This window comes from Xenopus laevis, chromosome 8L (genome assembly GCF_017654675.1).
Source record: "Xenopus laevis strain J_2021 chromosome 8L, Xenopus_laevis_v10.1, whole genome shotgun sequence".
In the NCBI taxonomy this organism is placed as follows: Eukaryota; Metazoa; Chordata; class Amphibia; order Anura; family Pipidae; genus Xenopus; species Xenopus laevis.
In genome coordinates, this window is record NC_054385.1 from 122663124 (window position 1) to 122684509 (window position 21386).

The 21386-nt window shown below is 40.9% G+C and overlaps 1 protein-coding gene across 4 annotated transcripts in view; it reads left to right on the plus strand.

Moving 5' to 3' along the window:
* Positions 1-5612, plus strand: part of insrr.L (insulin receptor related receptor L homeolog) — a 39207-nt gene extending 33595 nt beyond the window's left edge. For 2 of the 4 annotated variants that reach the window (XM_018228758.2, XM_018228760.2), the window contains 5 exons: positions 224-334; positions 691-850; positions 1455-1584; positions 1695-1829; positions 2693-5612. In XM_018228758.2, the coding sequence (XP_018084247.1) occupies positions 224-334; positions 691-850; positions 1455-1584; positions 1695-1829; positions 2693-3032 (876 nt within the window). In that variant the 3' untranslated portion in view covers positions 3033-5612. 4 annotated transcript variants of the gene reach the window in all.
* Positions 5613-21386: the final 15774 nt, after the last annotated feature.

Consider the following 21386-nt stretch of genomic DNA (forward strand, 5'->3'; position numbering starts at 1 on the left):
CACTGGTCCTCTTAGCAGTGTTTAGAGCTGCAGTTAACCATTTTGCTTGGTGTCCCCAAATTTGTGAATGCAGCATTCCAAGAGACCAGCTAGGTTCTGAAAGAAGTGGGGTAAAAATCAGTGTTTCTATGGATGTGATTCTGGCTCTGGTTGCAGTCTCAGCCTTGCCTAAAGTGTCCTTATCTCTTTGTAAATTGAATATGGTCATTTTTTTTTATTAAAGGTTCGATTGCTGGGAGTGGTGTCACAAGGACAACCTGCTCTGGTCATCATGGAGTTGATGACAAAGGGAGACCTGAAGAGCTACCTACGTTCCTTAAGGCCAGATGAGGAGGTACTGCCTTTTTATCCTTTTTGTTATAATTTTTTCTTTTTTTTTTAGTAAAACAAGAATTACAATTTAGAGGTATTGTTGACTACATGTGTCATACATTTCCCTATAGTTGTACATTTCTATGATTCATAAGAGTGGGACTTATTATAGTGTTTGCCCCTGCTGCGGCATCTTTTTTAGATATCAATATCATAAAAACTGCTGCTAGCCTGTTATGTATCTGCCACAAAGGGTTGGATATCTCTTTTTTTGGAAAACTGTATGGTACACCACAATATCTATATGTTTAAGGAAACATTAAATTAATGCAAAAAGTCTTCTAGAGTGACGTATGTCCTACACTTAAAACATTGCAGAATAACAACCCTGGTAACCAGCCATCTCTTAAGCGAATGATCCAAATGGCAGGGGAAATAGCCGATGGCATGGCCTACTTGACTGCAAAGAAGTTTGTTCATCGGGATTTGGCTGCCCGCAACTGCATGGTGTCTGAAGATCTTACAGTAAAGATTGGAGGTGGGTTGGCAGCTATGGAAAAGTGGTTGGTGAACTGGTGCATTTGCTGTTTTAGATACTTGTAGAAGCCAGGCCTGGAGAGATTTAGGGTGTACACATTTGCTGTCCTAGATAATTTTTTAATTATGGTGAATGTCTGATACATTTAACATAAATTATATCTGCAACCTTGTTATGAACTATGGAGGTCCATGACCAACTGTTGTGCCTAAATGCAGCATTTGAGCCAAGAAAGATCAAGCAGCTCTGTTGTTCCTTGCAGAAGCTCCAAATCAGTGCTTCCATCAGTCCAAGAGAAGTACCAACTAGATTTTGAAAGAAGTGGGGCAAGACCCAGTGCTTCTTTTTTTTTTTTTTTTTGAAGGTTCAATTGTTGGGAGGTAATCTCAGCAATCAAACCTTCAAAAAAAGAATCATCTGCTCAGCCTGGACCTCTGCACTGTTAATCATGTAATAGACTGGAAGGCTTAACTGATCACGTATTTACTCCCTATTTTAAAGTGTAATGTCCTCTAACAATAATACACCATGTACAGTTTGCAGCCTAATATACAAATGTATCTCTCAAGACCTTCAATGTCCTTGACTTAATTATTTTCTTTAGACTTTGGCATGACCAGGGATATTTATGAAACCGATTACTATCGTAAAGGTGGCAAGTCATTGCTTCCTGTAAGATGGATGTCTCCAGAATCTCTAAAAGATGGCATCTTTACGACACATTCAGATGTCTGGTATGTAGTACTTGGTTCATGATGGTACTGGCTGGAAAGAAGGTCAGATGCATGTCAATATCAGTGCAGGTTGGATTTTCATCTAACCTATCAACCGCTGTAACTTTCAGGTCATTTGGTGTTGTGCTATGGGAAATAGCCACGCTGGCAGAGCAGCCCTATCAGGGAATGGCGAACGAGCAAGTCCTTCATTTTGTGATCGATAACGGGATCTTGGAGAAGCCAGAAAACTGCCCAGATAGACTGTAAGCAAGCTATTAGATAACTGCTGTTTGATGTTGGGTTGTAGATGACAAATCATAAAAACTCTTGATATTTGAAGATTTTTTTTAGGGGGGGGTAAAAATATTTAAGTTAAAATACTGTACAGCCCTTTACTAACTTTGGCACATAATTTCTACAGTCAACATCAAATATTTTTCAATGTTGTGTCATGTGTATGATCAGAGACATAAATAAAGTTTGCTCCATCTGTATGTTTGCATCAATGAGTATGTGGATGTGTAATTGCTTTCTGAATAACCAACAGGCTAATACTGTTCATTTTATTGGAGCTCTGAAGAGCAAGACAAGGTCAGCCAATTCTGCTTAGTAATATTAGATAGATATTTTTGAGCACAGAAAAATACTTTTAGGCCCCAGGTTACTTGTTTTTCTAGTGTACATTAAGAATCCACAGAGGCAACAAAGTTTGGTCCTTGAACACTCCAGTTTTTGGAACTTCTTTCAGAAATCCTTTGCTATCTGTTCTTCTTAATTACTTGACTGACCCCCTTATTTCAACTTGAGAAAAATCTCGCCCTCCAAGTGAATCAAAGCATTCCATGCATTTTAACTAGGGATATTTCAACAAATATTCAATATTCCTCTTTAATTGCTAGGATTCTGGTGCCCTACCTCTCATTATAGAGGTAAGATCATGAGAAGAAGTTGAAAAGTTAGCTGTGTTCACTTAGAAGTGCTGCCCAACAACATGCTGAGACTCCAAGCTGCATAATTAATAAAAGAAAAAATTGTAGACCACCTTCCTGTTGTTTGGTCGTTTTACTGTTGACATTGGCAGCTGCCTTTGCTTTGCACTCAGATTTATTTATTTATTTCTCTCCAGCCATGAGTTAATGCGTTGGTGTTGGCAGAAGAATCCAAAGCATCGGCCATCCTTCCTCCAGATCCTAGAGAGTATAAAAGATGATTTGCATACTAGTTTCCAGCAAGTGTCCTTCTTCAACAGCAAGGAGCGTAAGCGGAGTGGATCAATGGAGGCATCTGACACAGAAGTTGACCAATCTCTGAATAACTTCTTAGATGAGCCTCCATCTCCTTCTTTTACCAACTCTTCCTCTCCAGCTAAGGCAGAAAAAGTCAACTCTCTAAAAACCATAGCCTCCAAAAGAGAATCTAGTAAAAACAAAAACTGCTATCATATGAATGGCCATGCAAAGCACTGATACAAGTATTGCATAGACTATTTTTTTTTTTACTTTGTGTAAGTTTCATAAAGGGCTCTACACGTTTATAATGTAGCTTTTACTAGAGTGGTGTCACCAATGATTCTAATGTTGTCCTATAAACATGAGGTAGAAGCACAAAGGCCAACAGATGTAAGCTTCATTGTGTCTGATGCTGTATTCCTTTCCTGATTACCGAGAGGAAAAAGGATATTTTTAAGGTCAGTCTCAAAAGGTGTCTATTTTGGTGGATCTGTAGAACAGGTCTAGTGTTTTTAATTGTAATATGGATAGATTTTTTTTTTCTATGTGGTACTGTCAGAAGGACAGGTGCTAGAGTTTTCATGTGATTTAGCTTGTGCATGTGTGAGGATTCCAGACCAAATTGTGACATTGCAGCAGGGGGTATAAGAATGGAAATAAAGAGGACATAATGAGTCCTTGCCTTATAGAATTAGAGTGCCTTCAAATTGTGTCTGCTTTTTTTCGCCACGTATAAATCCACTGTCATGGCTTCAGCACGGTGCATCCTGGAACACTTCAAATTAAGAAGTCTCCCAAAGTGCCTAATTTGTCAGTTCTGCCACATTCTTGACCCACCAGAACACTAACGTGTTTGGAACTCTTCAATGGTTATTGTTCTGTTAGGTTAAGGCTGCTGGAACAAGGAATCTAAATGATGAAAGAAAAGGCAGGCAAGCTATTTAGTGTCATTTGAAGGAGCTCTAACTCTTTTAAGGAAAAGTTGCCAAGGACACTTTGTCCATTTTAACACCATTTTACTTATTTACTGTAGTGCACTGCTTTCGTCAAGCCCAAGTAGGAAACCAAATATGGTTTGGAGAAGCTCCAGAAAGCTCTTCTAGTTTTACTTGTTATTATTGTGTTTATTTTGTCCTACTTTACTGTTTAAGTCTTAAAGAAGAACTCGAGTTTCTATATTCTAGTGATCAAAAGAAGTACATGACTGATTTCTCTTATCACTTCTTTGTGCTTGAACCTCCAAGCTTATGAATTCCTTCTGAAAGGAGAACTAAACCCCCCTTTAACCAAAAGTCCCCACTGGCCCCCCTCCCTGCCTCCCCCCTGCACAATGTTACCCCTGAATTGTGTTCCCTCTAGAAATACTGACCGCACATGCAGAGTCAGCACAGTGGAGCTCACAGGTGCATCTTCCGGTGCTTCGGTATTCTATGGGTCTTCTCCCCTTCTGCAATTTCCGGTACTTTCGGCACATATGCAGTTGTAAACTGCTCCAACTGCGCATGCGCCAATAAGGTGCTCACTTTACTAAGAATACCGAAGTGCCGAAGATGGCACCCGTGAGCTCCGCTGCGCTGACTCCAGGGCTGGATTTACATAGTGGGCGCCCCTAGGCCCATTGCCATTAGTTGCCCTGGTCCCCCTCCCCTTTATTCGGGCAAATTTTCATCATCGGGTCCAGAGCAATGGGGATTGGTGCACAGGAAATGTAAAAAACATGTTTCTGAACCAATATGGGTGTGGTTTAGCAGCATGCGGCCCTCTAAAATCCTGCGGCCGGGGCCTTGGTGGCCTTTCCACAAATCTGGGCCTGGCTGACTTTGCATATGTGGTCAGTATTTCTAGAGGGAATACAATTCAGGGGTAACACTGTGGAGGGGGACCAGTGGGGACTTTTGGCTACAGGGGGTTTTAGTTGTCCTTTAAGTGTAAATTTTTTAAAAACTCTCTGGACTCTGATTTTGTTCGAGTGAGGAGTTCAGAAATAGCGTACTAATTATCCAATGACATTTTAACATGTTAATACTTTGATATATAAAGAACAGTCCTCAGGGCCTAATCCTTGGCCATTATCCAAGTCTCAATCTGTCCTTAACACTGATGTGTTGTGTGTCAAAACCAGAATTCAGTATGGCATTACCCAAATATTCTGTACTTGGGCATTGAACATGAGGGAATGCACATCTAGACCATTATATAATAGAACACCGTTGCTTTTTGAATGGGGATGAAACTTTCTTGAAGGTTTTTGATGATCCTCCATGATGGTTCTCTGCGACCAAGGTAGCATTTTTCTAGCACTTAACAATATTCAAGAGTCTAGATCTGAGATGTAACTGCTTCACCAAATCACAATTCTAGTGCACTTTAATAACATTTCATGCCAGTGGATCATCTTAAATGCTATGACTAAGAGTACTTCTAATGTAATGGACCTTTCCAGCGACTGGCAGAAATATATTCTTTAGTGGCCATCAGTGATATTAACTTTTATCATGATATAGTTCTATCCCGTTTTAAACATTTTTATTTCACTGCTGTTTGTGAACTAATTTGTGTGTTGAACAGTGTAAACTGGATTAGACTTTCCTTCCAGCTATGTGACCTCCACCCCACTCCACTACAGAGGATTTTAAGCGCACAATGGGAATCCATTCAACTGAGAGCTATGCCCTGGAATCTTATTGTAGGCTTGACTTGCATGAGTTTCAGACGTCTCGAACACAAGATTTTCAGTGTCAACCAAGCCACTTTGTTTGATTTTATTGATTTTATAAATGTTGTATTAAACTGAAGAACATAATGTTCATTGGAAAATATTGAAAATATTTCTTGTTTCTTTTCTTAATACAATCAGAATGTCTATTGTAGTCAATTCAGGTCGCACTCACTTATCTGCAACTTTGTTCACGGGTGCACTTTTTCCACGTGTCCTTCCACCCGTATACAATACTCGTGTCATGGTCGGCATCCAACACCAGAACAAATGCCAAGCACCCTGGTCTCGGGTCGTGCTTCACCTGTAGTGTGACCGCCGTTGGCCTCGGGAGGAGCCCTCAGCTACTTGGATGCCACCAGGACTTAAATGAGAGGTGCAAGGCTAGAGGTTCTGGATAGACAGAGGGGCACGACTGTTAGCGAGAGTCTTTAGGCCGAGGGTCACGGTACAAAACAGGAAACCAGAATTGTAGTCAGTACAGGCAGGGTCGAGGCAGGCAGAAGTCAATCGTAATCAGGCAGGCAAAGGTCAAAACCGGGTAATCAATCAGACAGGAGGGTACAGCCGAAGCATAGTCGATATTCAGGCAAGGGTCAGGGTTATACCCTGGTGTTTTCTCGCCATTGCGTCCTTTTGCGCGTCTGCGTCATTACGCCAGCGCATCCACGTCAATAAAGAAAACGAGACGCGGGCGCGCGCGCCCTAAGAACCAGCAATGGCGGAGGGAGAGGAACCACGTGGCATGCGTCCCTGCCGCACCGCTGGGTGAGTTTTTATTACAACTTGTTAGGAATTCAAATGGGCAGCACTCCGTGATACAATCAGAATGTCTATGACATGGAGGTGCCTTTTACTTGGTAATAGCTAAGCTGCATGAATCCATATGGGTGGCAAAACAATCCTATGGGGTTTATTTGACGTTTAAATTAATTTTAGCAGACTAAAATCTAAATTATGGAAAGATCCCTTATGCAGAAAAACCTAGGTTAGTGTCCTGCACGCATCTGTTTGTCAAGACCCACACCCAACACATACCTAATTACCCCCATCAGACCCCACACCCGCATCCATGGCCTCATCAAGATAAGCCCAACTCAAGTGCCTCCTACTCAATAACCAGTGATGGTTCTGTGATGCCATATTGTGTTCAGTACGCATGAAGCTTTACAGGTTGTCCTCTGGCCCCTACATGATGTCAAGTGAGGTGTCCTTGACTCCTTGTTTTATCATCATTGTATGACCTCTAATTTGTTGAGAAATTTCTGTATTTTTAAGGATGGAGACACACGTGAAGATTCGGGGAGATTCATTCGCCCAGTGACAAAACGCTTATTATTCGGGCTACTAATCTCTCCGAAAATCCTTCCAACCATTGCCTCATGAGAAAACTTTGGGCGACTTTGGAAAACAAAGAGCTCCGAGTGCCATCCCGCCGGCTATTTAGATTCTAACAGGCAGGAAGGTTTTTCGGGGAGATTAGTCGCCCGAGGAAGAACAGATTGGTCGCTGGGCGACGAAATCTCCCCGAATCTTTGAGTGTCACTAGCCTAAATGTACCAGAGTTGTTAATGATCACTTGGCTAACATATGTGTGCCTTTGATGGTCTTTTTCCACTGATGTTGCAGTATTTATCCTATAGACATGTTTATTTACCCTGTACCATTCCAATTAACTAAGAGAAGAAAGGTTTCACCCAAGATAAAAGACATCCATATTTGCTCACCTTTCAGGACTCATTAGAAAACCTCCTGTCTGGCTTTGTTGGGTATATTATTGCAAGTCTGCAATTCTGCTTTTCCCGGCAACGCTCCTGCTTATGTGAACCCTATACATCCTGCAACACTTTTATTTTATTGTCCTCTGTTTGTAGTTTTCGGCATCATAAAGGCCTATATAAATGACTTGCGACAATAGTGACGTCTATTAATTATCTGTGAGCATGTAGCCCTCATGATGACTCTTTCATGTTCCACCAACAAATCTTCATTAATTCTACATCATCGGGACACGGAGGCTATTCGTTTAGATCTTTGGATGCAGTGCTCAAATGTCCGTTGATATACTGGGTGATTCATGAACATGTAGAATATGTATTGAATAAAGAGTTTTTAACATGTTCCTCTACATCAGAGCTGTCCAAATGGTGCCCCCAACCCTCCCCCACCCCTTGCATGAAAATCTGCCTGCTGTGACTGCTTTAAAATATATCAGTATTGTGATTAACTGGCCCTGCATTGTTTAAACCTCAAATTCAGACTTTAGGATCCTTCTTTGTAATTCCCCCTGCATTGTTCACACATGTGACACCTCTGTTGTACACACCCTTAAAGTCCTGTACTGTTCACACCTCAGACCCAGACTGATTGCTCACATTGTTCACCTGTTCACACTCATACAAACTGCTGGAGGGCAACCAGCATTGTGTCATTGTATGTAGCACAGTATGAACATTTCATCTTAGAAACTGATGGGTTTCCCTGACTCCTGCTCTGTTCTGCCTTCCCTATGCTCCCGGTGTGTGTGCCATACTCTGCCTGCGTTATACTCCCTGTGTGTGCCATACTCTGCTTGCCCTTTGCTCCCTGTGTGTGCCATACTTTGCTTGCCCTTTGCTCCCTGTGTGTACCATACTCTGCTTGCCCTATGCTCCCTGTGTGTGCCATACTCTGCCTGCCCTATGTGTGCCATACTCTGCCTGCGTTATGCTCCCTGTGTGTGCCATACTCTGCTTGCCCTTTGCTCCCTGTGTGTGCCATACTCTGCTTGTCCTATGCTCCCTGTGTGTGCCATACTCTGCCTGCCTTACTCTGCAATCTGTGGGTTCTGACATATGCCAGAGGGACTGCCATAAGATGCCATAGAAACAGGCCCGGATTTGCGGCAAGGCCGCATAGGCCCGGGCCTAGGGCGGCAAAGAAATAGGGGCGGCATGCCGCCCAGCCGCCGTTCAACTGCACCAGCTGCGCCGGCGTTTTTTCGCCGGCGCGCTGGGAAGGCGGGCGCTAGGACCGCGCGGCCGCCTGGTCGGACCGCGCGGCCTAGGGGCACTCAAAACTGAAATCCGGCGCTGCATAGAAAGTCACTATTTACTGAGCTGGTGGGGAACTGATTGGGCCTCTCTGTACTTGGAATGCCAGGGCCTATTTTGACTCCCAGTCCAGACCTGGCCCCTATGTTGAATGGCAGCCTACAGGAGGTTCTGTTTTAGCAGTTAATCAGGTTTTATGCAACTAAAACGTACCTCCAAGCCAGGCATTCAAAAATAAGCACCTGCTTTGAGGACACTGAGAGCAACATCCAATGGGTTGGTGAGTAACATGTTGCCCATGAGCTACTGGTTGGGGATCACTTCTCTATAGTGATGCCCCTGCTAAAACTGACACAAAAAACCAAAGATAGTTAACACTAGCTATGTGTCTAATATGTAGGGACAGAGGCAGGGGGAAAATAATACCAGGTGACATTTATTAACACAGGTGCTAACTTGTACAAGTGCCGTTGTCCATAGCGACTAATCAAATCTTTGCTTTCATTTTCTATTGATATCTATTGATATGGAGGTTGGTAACATTGCATAGGTGTGCAAACATAATCAGACCTTTGCTTGTTCTTTCATTTTACTGAATAACCAATGGTACCTTGAATATTTTTATTTTATACACTGAAATATATATATTTTTTTGTAACGTGTGATTTTTATGTTAGGATATAATCTTAAAGGAAAACTATACCCCCAAAATGAATACTTGAGCAACAGATAGTTTATATCAAATTAAGTGGCATATTAAATAATCTTATCAAACTGGTCTATATATTTAAGTAAATATTGCCCTTTTACATCTCTTGCCTTGAACCACCATTTTGTGATGGTCTGTGTGCTGCCTCAGAGATCACCTGACCAGAAATACTACAGCTCTAACTGTAACAGGAAGAAGTGTGGAAGCAAAAGACAGAACTTTGTCTGTTAATTGGCTCATGTGACCTAACAAGTATGGTTTGTTGGTATGTTTGTGTGCACTGTGAATCGTACGATCCCAGGGGGCGGTCCTTATTTTTCAAAATGGCAATTTTCTATTTATGATTGCCCAATGGCACATACTACTAGAAAAGTATTTTATTGAAAATGGTTTATTTACATGAAGCAGGGTTTTACATATGAGCTGTTTTATGCATTGTCAAACCTACATTGTTTGAGGGGTATAGTTTTCCTTTAAGAAAATAAACTGAAATGACCAGTTGGCATAAGTACTGTATTTAATCCCTGTAATCCCCATTTGGCCGTGATCAGTGATTTGTTAATTCCACATATTTAGAATACAGACCCTGTAATTAAAGGGCAAGTCAATCCCAAAATAATAATAAATAATAATAAAATAAATCATAATTCTAAGCAATTTTCCAATATACTTTTATTAAAGATTGTAAACACAAAAAGTCTTAGTTCCCCAACAAAGACCGGTCTGTTAATCAGCTGCCTTGTTTTACATTGAATCAACAGTCTGAACCACCAGTGTAAAGAATTGAAAGGGACAGACACTGCTTTCATTAGCAATACATATACAAATAACTTGAAAACATGTAACGCATGTATAGTGCAAAGCTGCTTAAAATTATGTTTTGATTTATTAGGCAAACCATTATTTTTTGGGTTGACATTCCCTTTAATGGGTTATTATTTAGGTTGTGAATCTAAAGGTTGGCAGTGGAAATGAAGATTTTTGCAAATATGACAAACAAAGTGTAGAAAGAAAGTCACATTAATGCCAGGGTATGCTATAAGATGCCTTAAAGTGATACTGACACTAAAAAATATGAATGTACATTAAAAGTTACCTATAGGCATGCTGATTTTTGCTGAGAGGTTTGATTTTGTAAGTAATTATTAGTTAAAGTTTCTAAACCTGACTGTTTTGCCAACCTGATTGTCCCATCTCAGCCTGTCAGTTATAGATTATAATGCTAAAAGACACAAATATGGCAGCTCCCTCATAGACGATCACAGGGAGTCAGACAGGTAGGGGCACATTTACTACTGGTTGAATATTGAGGGTTAATTAACCTTCGATATTCAACCCTCGAAGTTAAATCCTTCGACTTCGAATATCGAAGTCAAAGGATTTAGCACAATTCGTTTGATCGAACGATTCAAAGGATTTTAATCCATCGATCAAACGATTTTCCTTTGAACTGAAATTGGTTAAAAAGCCTATGGGGCAAAGTAGGTGGTCGACGTTTTTTTTAAAGAGACAGTACTTAGACTATCGAATGGTCGAATAGTCGAACGATTTTTAGTTCGAATCGCTCGATTTGAAGTCGTAGTCGAAGGTCGAAGTAGCCAAACAAATACTTCGAAATTCGAAGTATCTTTTATTCTAATCCTTCACTCGAGCTAAGTAAATGTGCCCCGTAATGTAAGAGCATTGGGCAAATTCCAATACAAATTTCAGCAGCCCTCCGTTATAGTGAAAAATAATTTATTTGTGCAAATAAAGCAACATTTCGGGCGTAACCAGCCCTTTCTCAAGCTTGATAAAGGGCTGGTTATGCCCGAAATGTTGCTTCATTTGCACAAATAAATTATTTTTCACTATACCGGAGGGCTGCTGAAATTTGTATTGGAATTTGAACAGGACCTGGGCAGACACAGCCGGCACCCGACGCTACAAAAAGCGGTGAGATTGATTGTTTAGCACTACTCTCTATGTTTGTAAGAGCATTGGGCAAATACTTTATGGCAAAATTAGTATGCAAAGTCAGTTTTATGGTAAAAAAAAAAAGGTTAATTTTCTGATGTCAGTATCTCTTTAATAATTGCTCTTATTATATAGCCTTCTTCAAGCTGATACCATCAGCACATAACAGAATGAACACTGGATGGCAGTATTGTATAGGGTGTCAGCTCCTCGTTACATAGTTCATTTGTGTTGAGAAAAAAAAACATCCACCCAGTGCAACCCCTGCAAATGAACCTCAGTGCACATATATACACATACTTAGACCTCTATATGCACTCATATAAATATATAACTATAATTATCAATTTCTATACTAATTGTAGATGTTAGCATCACAATAACCTTGGATATTATACATGTCCAAGAAATCCCTCTGCAGCCAGAGGCGGATTCTACTGACGTCCCCCCTTCTCCTCCTGCGCTCAACTTTTTGGCACCAGAGGGTAATGCAGAGACCATATGTGCACTAGAAGAGCTGTATTTCTGGCTTGAAAAAGAGAAATTTGGCTCTAGAAGTTACCAGGAGCTGCATTTTAACTTCAACAAGTGGGGCGCTGCAACCTGAGGCAAGTTTTTCAAGCCTCATTGGCGCATGTTCAAGAAATTATCCATCTTAAAGGTATTACCGGAATCAGCATCACAACATCATCCGGCAGGGCATTCCCCAACCTCACTGTCCTCACTGTGAAGAAGCACCAAGGGGTGGCCTGTGGTTCATTGATCTTTTTCTGTGTTTCTCCTAATGTCAATGGATGCCCTTGTGTCCATGAGAAGAACCTACTGGTGAATGCCCTGCTAGGACAATAGTTGTTGGACTTTTTTTTCGTTCAAGCCCTGCTGGAGGTCCAACCTTTGGTCAAGTCTCCCATTAACTCATTATAAAGTTACAGATATAGGGAAATATTGGTGTATCAGTCGTTCAGCCATAGTTTTCAGATGTCCATCAAATAATGATGATGTACATGATTTCATGATGTACATCAAATAAGTATGGAGTTTCCACCTCAAAGCTCACCCTAAATGGCCTTCAAGTAGTGCTTTCTAGTGTATCTAAAACAGCAAATTGTCCCCTAATCCATCCCTGACTAGACTTTAGGCTGAGCCCCCTGACACTCATATAGGCCCCCCATAGATCCAGCCCCACCATTTGGTATCAGTCCTAAGATCACAGTGCCTTGGAATACATCCAACTGTAGGAAGCAACACTTTAAGTATGGTGTTCCAGTAGGGTTGGCTCCTTTCAAACCCATACATTTCAGGTGATGTTGTGGCAGGTGATGTCGTGGGTCGGGGCTATGATGCCAATTGGCTGATAGTCTTGTTATTCACTTTACAGTCCTGTCCATTTAAAAACCAGGCGATCCAGGTAAAAAGAGAACAGGTGGCAACCCAAGGTTCCTTACCATTTATATAAAAGATTGTATAAGTCATTGTTACTGATATTATTTTAACAAGCATCGAAGCATTTGGCCGCATCAGCGGCGAACGGACTGCCGGGGGGCCCTGAGGGGGTGGGGTCCCTGGCCCGCTCGCACCCCCTGCTCCCCCGGTAGTTCCGCCACTGATATATATATATATATATACTGTACATACTGTGTAAATATAAATGGTCCAATTATTTACAACATATGGGGTCCATTTACTTAGTTCAAGTGAAGGAATAGAGGAAAAATAGCTTCGAATTTCAAATGGTCGAATATGGCTACTTCGACCATCGAATGGACTTCTTCGACCTTCGACTACGACCTTCGATTCGAACGATTCGAACTAAAAATTGTTCGACTATTCGACCATTCGATAGTCGAAGTACTGTCTCTTTAAAAATTTCTTCGACCCCCTAGTTCGCCACCTAAAACCTACCGAGGCCAATGTTAGCCTATGGGGAAGGTCCCCATAGGCTTCCTAACAATTTCCTGATCGAAGGAATATCCTTCGATTGTAGGAATAGCGCAAAATCCTTCAAAGGATTTTACTTCGACGGTCGAATATCGAGGGTTAATTAACCCTCGATATTCGACCCTAGGTAAATGTTCCCCATGGTGTCCCATTCTCAGTTGATTAAATCTATGCATGACTATAATGAATGGATTGGCGCTGAAAAATGGAGGGTTCAACATTTCAAACTAGTTCACTTGGGTTATGGGACAATGTTTGTTAAGAGTAAATCCACTTCTATGTCTTCCTATTGCCCTAAATACCAGAAAGTTGATGAGAACCTATTTAATTATAAGGTGGAGAATATTCTGATTCATAGAACACTAAAACTTTCTCCTCGTTTTGCCTTGTTGCATCTTAAGCTTGATGAGGTTCTGTAAAATACCTGATTCTCTAGTTCAAAAAGTAAATGATGTACTGGTTCTTTTTATGGAAGCCTCCAAAAAAGCTTTCTTTTTGGTTAAAAAGAAATGTTCCTTCTATAACTAATAACTTATCTTGACCAATTGTGTTGGCAGGAGGCTAAAACTAATGATGTAAATTTTAAGCTACTTTTCAAAAGTTTGGTCATTCTATTTTAGTGTTGTTGACCCTAAAAACAGAGATCAGATTTTCAAAATGCAAAAGCTCTAATTGTTAATGGATTCTCCAAGCATTTTCCTCATTATTCAGGAACAATAATTCATAATAATTCATATTTTTATTACCTTTTTCTTTTTCTATGCTTTTTTGTATCCACTGAGCAACGTTTCATTTGACACTAGTGGTTTTATGCAAATGCAAAATTCCAAATTGTATTGATCTTCTGGTATCTTTAAAAGGGAACTATCGCGAAAATGAAAATTTATTAAGCTTCATCATACTGAAATAAGAAACTTTCTAAATATAATCAATTAGAAATTCTGTACCGTTTCTGAAATAATGAAGTTTATCTTCACTATTCCTCTCTCAGCATCTGTTTCTCTTCATTGTGTCTGGGTGACAGGTCCACTTTAATAGAAAAGAACAGAAATAATGAAGGAAAGTAGAAACCCGACCTTGCAGTGCCCCCTAGGGGCCGATTTACTACAAAGTCAAATGAAAAGTCCAGAACATTTTTAAAAAATACATTTGATAGCACAAGAATGTTCTGTTTCACCTTTCCAAATTCACACAACATACCAGTTAATAGAAACAATGGAAATAAAATCAATTTACTCATACAGTCTTTATTTATATAATACACAAAAGCCATGAATATCCTGTAAATTATATCCTTATAAACGGTGAGTTCTGATGTCATTTCTGTCACATGACTCACTGAAACTTGTGTATTATAATAAATAAAGTACCCCCAGTTGCAAAATATGAGGATATTACTAGTTACCTCGGAGTTTCATGACCTTTATAAAAACACTCGGCCTTCGGCCTCGTGTTTTTATTTGGTCATGAAACTCCTCAGTAACTTATAATATCCTTATATTTTACAAGAGGGGGGACTTTATTCACTATATATTTACTGAGAATAAACCTGCCTCACCAAAATCTGCCTGAAAAGCTGTTCTTGAGATCAATCTGGGCATCATGTCCCAGTGCATGTGCCGAAGGCTGTATATATACAGTGTACAGATCTTTATTTAGATAGGGCTGATTGTATACGGAGCGCTGTACACTTTCACAATACAGTAACAGTACCGACAGGGGAAACAAACAAAGCGATAAGAAATAAACACACACAGTCACAAAGATTAAGTGCCATGTGTTTAGAGACACGGAAGGAAGGAGCTGCCTGCCCTGCAGAGACACACTACAGCAAACCAGTGCGGCTCATTATATATATATATATATATATATATATATATATATATATATATATATATATATATATATATATTAGCCCTAAACATGGTTATATTTATAAAGCTGGAAAAGAGCGGTGTATTTAATACGCAAACAGAATTGCAAATTTTTATTGGTGCTGCGAATTTCCATAATGGCATAATCTCAAATTGCAAATATTTATGCGCACACTATGCGTTTGAGTTTGGCAGCAAAAATATTTGCAAATTGTAAATTTAAATTACTGTCAACGATATTTTCAAGCGCAACAACCTCGCACAGTGGCCGCACTCACGCAAACACGCATCTCATTTGCGAGCCGTTTGCGCGTATTTGTGTGCAATGCGAATTCGCAAGAAACGGAAAAACGGGTGCAGCAGTGCAATATTTCAGCATTTAGAAAAAAAAAACATGAGCAATACAACCATTTGCGAATAAATATGTGCTGAGCAAACTCACAGCGAGTGTCAAGTTTGGCCTTGGAGGGAAATTTGAAAGAGAAAAGGTAAGAGAGGTAGAAGGTGGCTGTTTCCCTATTAGTGATAACTGGACCCGCACCCGACCCTAACCCGCCCTCACCCAACCTGCACCTGGCCGACCTGGCTCGGCTCCTCCTTTTAAAGACCCACGTCCACCCGCATGTCATGAAAGGGGCAATCGCAAATCTATAAATAGAGGAGCCGGAAACCCGAAGATTTGATGCAGCAGCCGGGCCAAACCCACCTGACACATGCTAGGGTTGCCGCTTGTCCGGATTTCACCTGGACAGCCTGGTTTTTGGAAGGGCTGCCCAGTTGAAAAATTCCTGTCCAGATTTCCAAATTAGGAAATCCGGACAGGACATTGAAGTCAATGACATGGAGATTAGCCAATAGCCGATGGCCACATCTTCAGTCCCGCCCCTGATGTCACCTGCCTGCCCCCAACATCACCCACCCCCCACATCACTGACATGCCCCCAAAATCACCGCCCCGTCCCTAGGGTTGCCACCCGGTAAAACACCTGCCAAGGCCGGGACCGGTATTACAAATTTACGGGCAATGCAGCTTCTGGTAAATTTGTAATACCCTTAACAAAACCCCTTGGCCTGCCCCCAAACCACTGGAAATGTAACTTTTGTTCTCCTTCTGTTACTCGCCATGACGCTGCCACGCCCCCATTTACATCATGGCCCACCCCCTTTATGTCACGGCCCGCCCACTTTTGTTCCTGCCCCCCACCAGCCGGTAAAAATTATAGGAAAAGGTGGCAACCCTTTCCAGCCCCCCCGCCCGTTTTCACAAAAAAAAAGATGGCAACCCTAACTCACAGGTCCAGGCCAGCCAGGACATCACTATTCTCTATGGTAGGGAAAGTAGGAGAGCTTCTGAGGGTCCTTCTGTAATATTTCAGTATATGAGTGGTTGAGACTCGCAGCAAGATCAGATAACAACTCTTGTAGAATAGAAGACACAGGGGGGTATATTTAAAGGGGTGGTTCACCTTAAAGTTAACTTTTAGTATGTTATAGAATGACCAATTCTAAGAAACTTTTCAATTGGTCTTCATTATTTACTATTTTATGGTTTAAAGTTATTGTTATTGCTACTTGGAATTTCTCATCTTTCTATTCAGCCCCTCTCCTATTCATAATCCAGTCTCTTATTTAAATCAGTGGATGGTTGCCAGGGGAATTTGTACCCTAGCGACCAGATTGCATAAAATGCAAATGGAAGAGCTGCTGAATAAAAAGCCAAATAACTCAAAAACCACAAATAATAAACATGAAAACCAATGGCAAATTGTCTCAGAATATCCCTCTCTGCATCATACTAAAGGTTAACTCAAAGGTGAACAGCCCCTTCAATATCTTGGGTCAGCACTTAGAGGATGTTAAGGGGTGCTGCATAAAATCTGGGCAAAGGGGTGCACAGTTGCAAAAAAAACAGATCAAGGCAGGAACCAACAAACAGGGGGACCCGCTTCTGCTTTCCCTTTAATTGTTTTTGTTTGCAGAAGGCAGGGAAGCAGTAAAGAGGGACCGTATGCACTGGGACCATCCAAACTTGTTTTTCTTAGTTATGTGACTGATATAGTGGGCTCTCCTCCTACTGGACTTTCCCTAGTGGCCTGTGGGAGGGGGATGTTTTTAATGGATACTGTGCATTGTGGGCACTAGGGATCCCATGTGCAGACTCTTGGTACATTACCTGAGGTGGCAGGTGGAAGTGTTGGGGGCCTCTCTGATAATAGAAAAGTATTAGGGGCATCTAATACTGTGTAGAAAACGACTGGTTAATACACCACACATCGCCAGGCTTCGACATGCAAGAAACAGTGTCAAATTTTTACGTGTTTTTTAAAATTACACAGATCTTAATTAGTGATGGGCGAATAAATTTGCCAGGCCCTAATTTGCGGCGAATTCCCGTGTTTCGCTGCCAGTGAATAAATTTGTGAATCTCTCGCGAAAATTCACTGGTGAAAATTCGCCTGCGGCAATTTCCGATTTTCACGATTTTTTCTTGAAAACGTTCGAAGTGCTCGATTTTTTCGCGAAAAGGTTCGAATTGCTCGATTTTGCGTGAAAATGTCAGAATTTCAAAAAAAAATTGTGAAAATGTCCAAATTTCACAAATTTTTCGTGAAAATGTCAGAATTTCACAAATTTTTCGTGAAAACGACGGAATTTCACAAAATTTCCGTAAACTTTCAGTTTTCACGATTTTTCACAAATTTTTCCATCACGAATCTTGATAAATTTGCCATTTATTGTACACAGTTTTAATAAATATGCCCCTGAGAGTGAGAAGTCGGGGTCCCATGAATGAGGAACGGCTGTCTGCCTTAATCAGGAGACGTTGGGGTGAGCATTTCCCAGTAGGTACTTGCCTAAGGGAAGGGCCAGATTTCTGACTCGGGCGCCCCTAGGCCAGAGGGTCCTGTGACTGCTCCTCACCACCCCCACCCCACAAACACACATATGTGCTGGTTTTCCCTGGGGTACTAAAGATTAGGCATGCAGGACATTTAAAAAGATGTCAAATCTCCCCAGTGCTTCTGCAAAAATGATAATGCAGCTGGGCAAATGCCGCCCCTATAATCTTGTTTCCCTAAAGCCCGGGCCTTTGTGGCCTGCCCAGAAATCCAGACCTGCCTAAGGGCCACATTGGAACAGGACCCAGGGTATACCCCATCCTTGATAGTGTTCACTGCAGGTGTCTGCCACTGGTATCTGGCACAAGGAAGGGATTATACCCTCCTGGGATGAATTCCTCCCTCACTGGAGTTATGTGGGTATCACTGCCATAAGTCTAAAAACATGGCACCATTGCTCTAAATTTCTCATATTCAGTGGAACCACCGCACCCAACTGATTCTGTTCTGCAGGAGAGAGTTACACTCGGTTTTGGTCTCCATCACTCAAACAGGACATTATTGTATTAGAGAGGGTACAGAGAAGGGCAACTAAGCTGCTAAAAGGTATTGAAAATCTTAGCTATGAGGAAAGACTGGCCAAATTCGGGATGTTCTATGTATAAATATATAAGCGGACTTCCTGAGGACGGCTTAAGTTGTGAGCCGAAACGTCGAAATAAATTGATATATTGATATTGATATATTTTGTATATCACCCAGGCATATACAATTTGGGAGTGCACCAGTATAAGTTTTAAATATATATATGTTACATGTGTTTCTGTTGCTCGGATGGACCTTTTGTGTGTGTATATATATATAATACACAAAAGCAATGAATATCTTGTAAATTATATCCTTATAAACGGTGAGTTCTGATGTCATCAGTTATAAACGGTGAGTTCTGATGTCATTTCTGTCACATGACTCACGCAGCACAGCAATTTTTTGACCACACCTCTTTCTGTGGCCACACCCCCTAATTACCATGTTTGTTTTACAAAATTTGGCAGGTTATTTAAAGGGGTGGTTCACCTTCAAGTTAACTTTTAGTATATTGTAGAAGGGCCAATTCTAAGAAACTTTTCAATTGGTCTTCATAATTTATTTTTCATAGTTTTTTGAATGATTTGCAATTTTCTTCTGTTTCTTTGCAGCTTTCAAATGGGGGTCACTGACACCATCTAAAAACAAATGCTCTGTAAGGCTACAAATGTATTGTTATTGCCACTTTTTATAACTTATCAATCTATTCAGTCCCTTTCCTATTCATATTCCAGTCTCTTATTCAAATCAATGCAGGGTTGCTAGGGTAATTTGTACCCTAGAAACCAAATTGCTGACGCTGCAAACTGGAGAGCTGCTGAATAAAAAGCTAAATAACTATAAAACCACAAACAATAAAAAATGAAAACCAATTGCAAATTGTCTCAGAATATCACTCTCTACATTATACTAAAAGTTAACGCAAAGGTGAACAACCCCTTTAAGTTTGAAAATATTTCTCCTTATCTAAACTGTGTTTTTGTGTCTCAAAATTGTTACAAAGTATCTTATTTGCACCTGTTAGCTGTTCTGGGCTCTCTGCTAAAAGCCAATTAAGTGAGAAACTTTGTTTCTTTTTCTGGCTTTTCAGTGCAGAGTAAAGAGGGACTTTCCAGTACAAATCAGGGACTGCGGGTTGAGCAGTCAAAAGAGGGACTGTCCCTCCGAAAAAGGGACAGTTGGGAGGTATGTACAAACAAAGGGTGGGTCTTAAAGGAGAACCTTCATGCACTAGCAGCAAGTAGCAAGCACTTCTAGAATACATAATGCCGTTTTTACATTTTAACCCTTCCATCCCACCACCTGCCATTATGTGAGGGAACATTTAGCTGATGTGTGCACTAAATTATAGATGATAAATTATAGATAGATGTCAATAATAGTCTCTCTGTCTGTGGCAGGAGGGAATATTATTTGTTGCAATAAGGAAAGCTGGGAGAATGGCACTGCTCGCTATTCCCATGTGCGTAATATACTGTACAGAGTGGAATTCATTGCTATGGCTGTGGGGGTAGGATGCCGCTCTCATGAGCTTCTCATGGTAGAGACAGCACACGACTGACAGGGCTAAAGAGAAAACCATCCCCAAAAAGTTATTTGTAACTGTAATTGCTATTGAAAGTCATTTCCATCTGGCTACTACACTTTGCACTATGGGTTGTGACTCCTGAACAATATAGCAGAAGTCAACTGATAAATACAGCTGGAATGGGTTGCCATGAAACTGGCAGATTTCTGTTACTAAGTGAGCTCTCAATATTTGAGCATTTTATTATCATGGGATTAATTAGACAAGCCTTACACTAGGCTGGCAGATTTTAACCCTGCGCTTTCTATCTGAGCCTGTAGATGGCAGCCTTGCATGCGCTTCTCCTCGCTCTGAGTGGCATATTTACACACTCGCTCTTGCAATTTTATAGTGCTGTCACAGTTTTACTTCCTAAATGGCTTTGAAACGAGTGACTGCAAACAATAAATGCACATTAATTAAACAAGAGAGTGCATTACGGCACATCCATAACAATTATGGGCATTTCAAGTGCCTGAACTTAGAGCAGAGCACTAGCGCTAAACTACAACTCATTCCCTTGGAGCGAGGAGTACAGGGCTGCCCATTTATAAAGCCATTCGATGCACCTTTTCCCTTTACTTAATTGTTAATGGGAAGGTCAAAGCTTATTATGCCAAACAGGAATATTCATATTTCTGGGAACCAGCTCTTTAGAATAACGGGCTTTCTAATTGGTGTATGTTGGGTGCAAATCCAAGGGCTATTTACAATGCTATCCAATCAAAACCCGTGAAATCTGCACCATACAGCATTTGTATTTGGTATGTGGCTAATATGTGTATTTGGTATGTGGCTAATATGTGTATTTGGTATGTGGATAATATGTGTATTTGGTATGTGGCTAATATGTGTATTTGGTATGTGGATAATATGTGTATTTGGTATGTGGCTAATATGTGTATTTGGTATGTGGCTAATATGCGTATTTGGTATGTGGATAATATGTGTATTTGGTATGTGGCTAATATGTGTATTTGGTATGTGGATAATATGTGTATTTGGTATGTGGCTAATATGTGTATTTTGTATGTGGCTAATATGCGTATTTGGTATGTGGATAATATGTGTATTTGGTATGTGGCTAATATGTGTATTTGGTATGTGGATAATATGTGTATTTGGTATGTGGCTAATATGCAGTCAGACTCGGATCCTGGTGGGCCCTGGCTCTAGGGGGCCCATTGCTCTTCTGTGGAAATGCCTATAGGGCGTATTCACTGTTTCATATTAGTGGCCCTTTAAACTCTAACAAGTCCTAATTGCCTGGCTTCCCATCGGAATTCCCAATCCCCCAACACAGATCTGCCTGCTCATTACCCTGGCTTAACATTGAGAAATCTTGGCACACGTTTCAGCTCTGTGACTGCC